This window comes from Elaeis guineensis, chromosome 2, assembly GCF_000442705.2.
Source record: "Elaeis guineensis isolate ETL-2024a chromosome 2, EG11, whole genome shotgun sequence".
Lineage (NCBI taxonomy): Eukaryota > Viridiplantae > Streptophyta > Magnoliopsida > Arecales > Arecaceae > Elaeis > Elaeis guineensis.
In genome coordinates, this window is record NC_025994.2 from 33,463,468 (window position 1) to 33,470,343 (window position 6,876).

At 43.8% G+C, this 6,876-nt stretch overlaps 1 protein-coding gene across 3 annotated transcripts in view; it reads left to right on the forward strand.

Annotated features, from left to right (window-relative positions):
- LOC105035972 (probable zinc metalloprotease EGY1, chloroplastic) overlaps positions 1–6,616 on the forward strand; it is a 29,354-nt gene extending 22,738 nt beyond the window's left edge. Inside the window, exons 8-10 of one of the 3 annotated variants that reach the window (XM_010911688.4) lie at positions 5,826–5,894; positions 6,169–6,219; positions 6,305–6,616. In XM_010911688.4, the coding sequence (XP_010909990.1) occupies positions 5,826–5,894; positions 6,169–6,219; positions 6,305–6,463 (279 nt within the window). In that variant the 3' untranslated portion in view covers positions 6,464–6,616. Of the gene's footprint in view, positions 1–5,825; positions 5,895–6,168; positions 6,220–6,304 lie in introns of those variants that run through there. The other 2 variants (XR_830414.4, XM_010911689.4) reach the window with 2 other exon arrangements.
- The last annotated feature ends 260 nt before the right edge of the window (positions 6,617–6,876 follow it).

The window sequence follows — 6,876 nt, forward strand, 5'->3', positions numbered from 1 at the left end:
GAGCTGCAGGTAAACTTCGTCCGGACTCCTACGGGAGCCGGACTTCGTCCCTGACTTTAATTGCAAGTAAGCTTCGTCCGGACTCCTACGGGAGCCGGACTTCACCCCTGACTGTGATTACAGATAGACTTCGCTCGAGCTCCTACGGGAGCCGGGTCTCGTCCCCAACTTCGAATGCAGAAAGGCTTCGCCCGGGCTCCTACGGGAGCCGGACTCCGCCCACGACTCGAGCTGCAGGTAAACTTCGTCCGGACTCCTACGGGAGTCGGACTTCATCCCTGACTCTAATTGCAAGTAAGCTTCGTCCGAACTCCTACGGGAGCTGGACTTCACCCCTGACTGTGATTACAGGTAGACTTCGCCCGAACTCCTACGGGAGCCGGGTCTCATCCCCAACTTCAAATGCAGAAAGGCTTCGCCCGGGCTCCTACGGGAGCCGGATTCCGCCCACGACTCGAGCTGCAGGTAGACTTCGCCCGAGCTCCTACGGGAGCCGGGTCTCGTCCCCAACTTCGAATGCAGAAAGGCTTCGCCCGGGCTCCTACGGGAGCCGGACTCCGCCCACGACTCGAGCTGCAGGTAAACTTCGTCCGGACTCCTACGGGAGCCGGACTTCGTCCCTGACTCTAATTGCAAGTAAGCTTCGTCCGGACTCCTACGGGAGCCGGACTTCACCCCTGACTGTGATTACAGGTAGACTTCGTCCGAGTTCCTACGGGAGCCGGGTCTCGTCCCCAACTTCGAATGCAGAAAAGCTTCGCCCGGGCTCCTACGGGAGCCGGACTCCGCCCACGACTCGAGCTGCAGGTAAACTTCGTCCGGGCGCCCACGACTTCGCCCGCAGGCTTAGCCCGGGCTCCTACGGGAGCCGGACTCCGCCCGCGACTCTACTTGCAGGTAAACTTCGTCCGGACTCCTACTGGAGCCGGACTTCACTACCAATTCCAATTGCAGGTAGACTTTGCTCGAACTCCTGTGGGAGCCAGACTTCATCCCCGACTTCAACTGAAAGAAGACTCCGTCCGGGCTCCTACGAGAGCCGGACTCCAGGCTCCTCTCAGACGGATAGTTAGCCACCTCTCTCCAGCTACAGACTCCAACCTAACTTCAGCCGACAAGTCTAGAGTCCCTGGCAGGCCGTAGTAACGGCCACGATTCTGCTCCACTCCCTTCGGCGAATCCTACGCGGCTCCATTACTCGCCGAATCCTACGCGGCTCCATTACTCCCTACGGCGGATCCTACGCGGCTCCATTACTCCGTGGCAGGCCGCAGTAACGGCCACAGCACTGCTCCACTTCCTGCGATGGATACCGCGCGACTCTTCCATCCCCTGGCAAGTCGCAACAACGGACGCCGCTCCACTCCCTGCGGCAGATTCCATGTGGCGCGCTTCGGTGATAGCCACGGGTCTACTCCACTACTCTTCGCAACAAACTCTGCCTGATCCTGGGCAGCCCACTACCAAACGGTTACAAATGTCGCTATCAGCTTGCAGCCCCCTCCGCCTATAAAAGGGGACCCCAGATACGTTATTCTATAAGCTCTCGTTTTTATCTAGAAATTCTGCTAAAATTTTCGTTCGAGCACTCCATTCTTGTTGAGGCAGAGAACTGACTTGAGCGTCGGAGGGTCTTGTCGGAGCAACCCCACCTCCGGTTTAGACTTCTTTTGCAGGTCCCGGCGGCGACCGCGACTCCAGCTTCTCCGGCGCAGACGGATTTTTGCACCAACAATAGTCATCCAAAAAAAAAAAGAAATTTAAAAAGTATTTACAGTCATCCAAGAAACAGAAATTTAACAAGTATTTATGTATAACATTATCTCATTATATTATAACTATTTTAACATATAGTCTGCGAGGCCACATGTGGCTGCATCTGCAGATGCAGGCTAGTCACTAAACTACATGAGGTAAGTGCTGTGTTACCTGGATATTTGCATCCAACTCCTAGAATTCATGTCAGATATGCATCGTACACTTGAATGCTTGTAAATAGTTTTTAATTGTAGCATTTATTCTTTCAACATTGCAAAACATAAATTTCTCAAAAATCCTTTAGTTAATTAGGAAGTTTGGATGAGAACCCTACATATTGAAAATCCTTAGAATATAATATCTTTAAATGTTTTCTATGATACAATATTTAAATATATTTTAAAGTAATGTTATTTTTTATCCCCATATCTCCTTTTTCTCTTGCAGAGTCAAACACTTTGACATGTTCTAAATTTGATTTCCATGTCACTGTTGTTAAAGGCACCTGCCTAAGCTAAGCTGCTTATTTTCCCGTCATGCCCCTTTCACCCTTGCACGGCCACCAAACTAGGCAGCATAATGTAGTGTTGAACACAAGTGGCTGTAGGAGAGGGATCACTAGAGCCACCGGTGGAGCCACCAGCAGTGGCTAGTGGCAAAGGTGATGGCAGCAGCCACTAATCTCCCCCTCCTCCCTGGTTCTTCTTCTCACTCTTCTGATTGTTAGTAGTGTCCTGTTTCTTTATTCCTTTTTTCATTCTTATTTGGCTGCTGTATTTCCTTCTCCACCAAAGTGGTTGCATTGGCCACTTAGGATTGCTGGTGCCCTACACCCAGCAGGCTGTTGTAACTGCTTTATCTTCTTTTCTCTCTCGTTCATCCATTGAATGTGAAAAGTAGATCGAATGTGCTACACATGATGAGGAATGGGTTTATTTAATAGAGCCAAAATGATGGTTGTGGGGCCATAGAGCAGGCAAACTGCTGCTGGTTATTCTTCTTCCTTCTTGTTGTTGTTGAGTGGACCTAGATGTTGGATTGCTAGTGCTCTGCTGCTAGCAGGCTATTGCTACTGCTTTTATCTTTTATTCTCATTCTTTTGTCCATTAAATGTGAAAAATCAATCTAACTAGAGCGCATGCTATGCGGCGGGATTAAATTGAATAATAGGAAAGAAAAAGAGAGAGGAATAGAAAGGAAGACAAATAAGGGGTGAGACGAGCCACAGGAGGGCTCGAGCACTCTTCTCAAAAAAAAGAGAAAAAAACAATAGACAATGAGAGAGAATGAGAGGGAGAGAGAAAAGGAGAGAGGGCAAGAGGGAGGTGGGAAGCCTGTTCTGAGCTGACCAAAGGGAGTTGGAAAGAGGGAGTGGGGAGGGAGAGGGCGACTAGGGCTCTTGGACATCGGATCACATACAATGGTCTCCCCCCACTCCTTCAGTTTAGTAGCGGAGAGGGAGAAGGAGTTACACCAAATTGCATACAGTGGCTGCCCCCGTTCAACTCAGTAGCAGAGAGGGGGAAAGAGCTGAAGGCTTTGTTGGCAACTGATGCAAGGGAAAGAGAGAGCAAGAAAGAGAGAGAAGGGGGAGAGAAATGGGAGGTCAGAGGGGTGGGGTTTCGTGACCAAAGAAAGGGAAGAGATAAAGGAGAAAGGTGGCCAACTGTTGATTTCGGGAGAGGACGGTTACTGGACAGTGTAAGGGGGTGTATGCGGCATGGTAGAGGGTGGTGAGGGGCATATAGTGGCATGGTGAAGGGTTGACCTCTGCTCCTCCACAGATGGAGAGTGGGTCCGGCCTAATTGAGGGTTTTGGATTCATACACAATTAATGTGTCCGATCTAGGTCTGCCTTTCTTAGATGGACGATACATGGCCATGTGCTGAGGGTTCTCTACATGGACGATACATGTCATATGCTGAGAGGAGCTGAACTCCCCTTTTAATATAGTTGTATATAGATGCGCTATATGTAATGAGGAATGGTTTATTTAATAGAATTTATACTATATAAGCATATAGTGTGCATCTTTTGCAGCCTTTTAGGCTTTTTCCTATCTAGGCACCTAGGCCATACAAGGGGTCTACTGACAGGCCCCACCTACATTTTTTCACAACCTTGGTCCATATCCATGCAACAATGGGAAAATGTGGTCCTAGAAGTGACCAGGCCGTATAGAGGGCGATTTGGATCCCGCATAGGCATGGGTTGTCTGCTTATGTAGTACAAGTGCTATGTTTGGGAGTTGGGACATTATATTTTGTCTTCTCTTGATTCAATAATAGTTAGATTGTTTATCCATTAACACGAAATATGAGCATAACACATAGGTGTATGCTATTATTTTTCTAGATCAACATGTTATAGCATGCTATAATAAACTTCCAAATAAGTGTGAGGAGAATATTCTTGGGTCTTGTTTAGTTCCCGAATAATTTTGCTTGAGATATTAGAACAACTTTATTCAAAAATGTACTTATTCCTCTTTAATGGTTCGTTTACTGCCCGTATCGCGTATAGAAGTGACCAGGTATAGAGGCGATTTGGATCCGCATAGGCATGGGTTTTGCTTATGTAGTACAAGTGCTATGTTTGGAGTTGGACATTATATTTTGTCTTCTCTTGATTCAATAATAGTTAGATTGTTTATCCATTAACACGAAATATGAGCATAACACATAGGTGTATGCTATTATTTTTCTAGATCAACATGTTATAGCATGCTATAATAAACTTCCAAATAAGTGTGAGGAGAATATTCTTGGTCTTGTTTAGTTCCCGAATAATTTTGCTTGAGATATTAGAACAACTTTATTCAAAAATGTACTTATTCCTCTTTAATGGTTCGTTGTACTGCCCCGTATCGGCGGTATAGATGTATCATACCATAGTGGTACACCGAACCGCCCCATACTAACATAGGCATACTGTATTGTATCATATACTGATACGATAGTGGGATTTTATCAGTATGGGGTCCGGTATTGAGACGGTGAATCTTGTTTAAGACTATGTGGCCCCTTGAATAATTCTAAAGCTGAAATTGGCACTAAAAAGGTGCTTTACATTTTTCTAAAATCTTAAGAGTACCTATCATTATCGAGTCTTTTTGGACATGCCTCAGAAGTCATTTCCCGGCATAAAGTCAAATAAAGCTGAAAAAATGGAGATTATTTAAGTTTCTTTGGAAACTGAAAAAGGTCCTGAAATTTTGTCCCCCTTTTACCCTTGCATGTCCACTTATTTATTTTTGATTCTTTTTTCTGAATTATTTGTCTAAATTACCAATCACTTTTGCAGCTGAATAAGTGCCTACATCCTGGCTGCATTTATACAACAGCAGCTATTTAAGCTTTTTATCTCATAGCAAGATCGATTTGTCAGCATCTTAAAATATGGTTCCTCTTTTAACTGTAATAATTTCTGGGGCAGTCATCTGGTCACTGGTTATAGCGAGCTAAAACTAGAACAAAGTTAACTGGTTATCGGCTGGAGGTCAGGGAAGAAGATTAACATGGAGAGGAATGGTGTTATATATTTCTATTATTAATCTTTGAAAATTTTTCTATATACACCTACCAAGGCCAGCTGAGTTACCTGCAAAGATAAAACATACAATGAATCCTTCAACCCAAGGATCTATGAACGAGCTATATGAGTTTTTCAAGTAACATTTGACAAGTCATGACTGCTATGTGTTGTAGTGACTTTCTCTTATTGGCACAATTAACTATTGATTCAAATGTATATGTTATATTTGGTGCAGGAGACAATCTTTGTCACATCTATCTCCATATCTCTGTAAATTGTACAAATTGTATAGGAAATCGATACTGTAGTTGCTTCTGCTGATACAATATGTGGGAATTTTCTAAGTGATTTTCTATATTTAGTTAGCTAATTGCCTTTATGATGTTTTAGACAGTCCTTTCTGCGCATGTATCTCTATGCTAGTGCCAATTTTACAAATTGATTAGTGCTTCAGCTGCTCTCATTTATTTCACTTAGTTAATTAGCTGCCTGCCTAAGAATTTGTTTATAGCATCTATATAATCTATAACAGGGCGCGTTCGGGAAAAATGCCTTGATTGGATTTGGCTTGACAACATACTCCTTGCTTGGACTTGGAGTGGTAAACTTACTCTCTTACTACATTGCATTATTGGCAGTGTCTGGATGCATCTAGTCATTCTGGTTGGATGGTTTTAGAACGCCCAGTGATGCTTGCTTTTGTGCTTAGAAATCACTGCTTCAGATGCAAATTCTGACCATATGTTTCTTAGCCTTACAGATCTAGAGACCAGTGGTTTTTGTTTAATGAACTCTATGTTGGTTTTGCCATCACCATTCACGTATCCCTACAGTTCTACATGCACGAGAATCTAACTCTTTACTTTCTCTTCTAGCTTGGTGGACAGCTTTCACTCCCTTGGGGTTTATATGTGCTAATATGCCAGGTATGATGTGAAAAATGCAGTTTATGAATCTATCTGCTATCGTTTTATTAACTTTTCATTACATATCTTGTACATTTGCATTCAGAGGACACCTGAGAAGCCTTGCTTAAATGATGTCACTGAGGTTGGAACTTGGAGGAGAACAGCTTTAGTTGTTACCATTTTTCTTGTAGTGTTGATTCTCCTTCCCTTGTGGGATGAACTTGCAGAGGAGCTAGGTATAGGGCTTGTAACTTCATTTTGAGGCAGATATTTAAGAGAGGGTTCATTTTTGTATTAAAATTAATTTGGAAAGAATAATAAGTTGGTAGCTGGCATTTTAAACGGTAAAATATATAGGGATTCTTAAGGAGGTTCCACATAATTCTAACGTCTAATGAGCAACTATTTGTTGAAACTTTTTGTTGGGTGGCCATTATCTTCAAGTGCTTTAAAGCTGAAATTCATGTTTCTTTGTTGATCATAATGGTATGGAACCTTATTAGGACTTGGTTTTGGTCCTGAGAAATAGCAAACGCTAGATTAATTACTTTCTGTTAATTGTCATCATGGAGGGAGGTGTTATTGAGGCTCCAAGAATCATGTTAAGCAAGATTGAGTGTTGAATTCACACCCTGTAGTGTCACAAGGCACATCAGCCACATTTGGACCTATCAA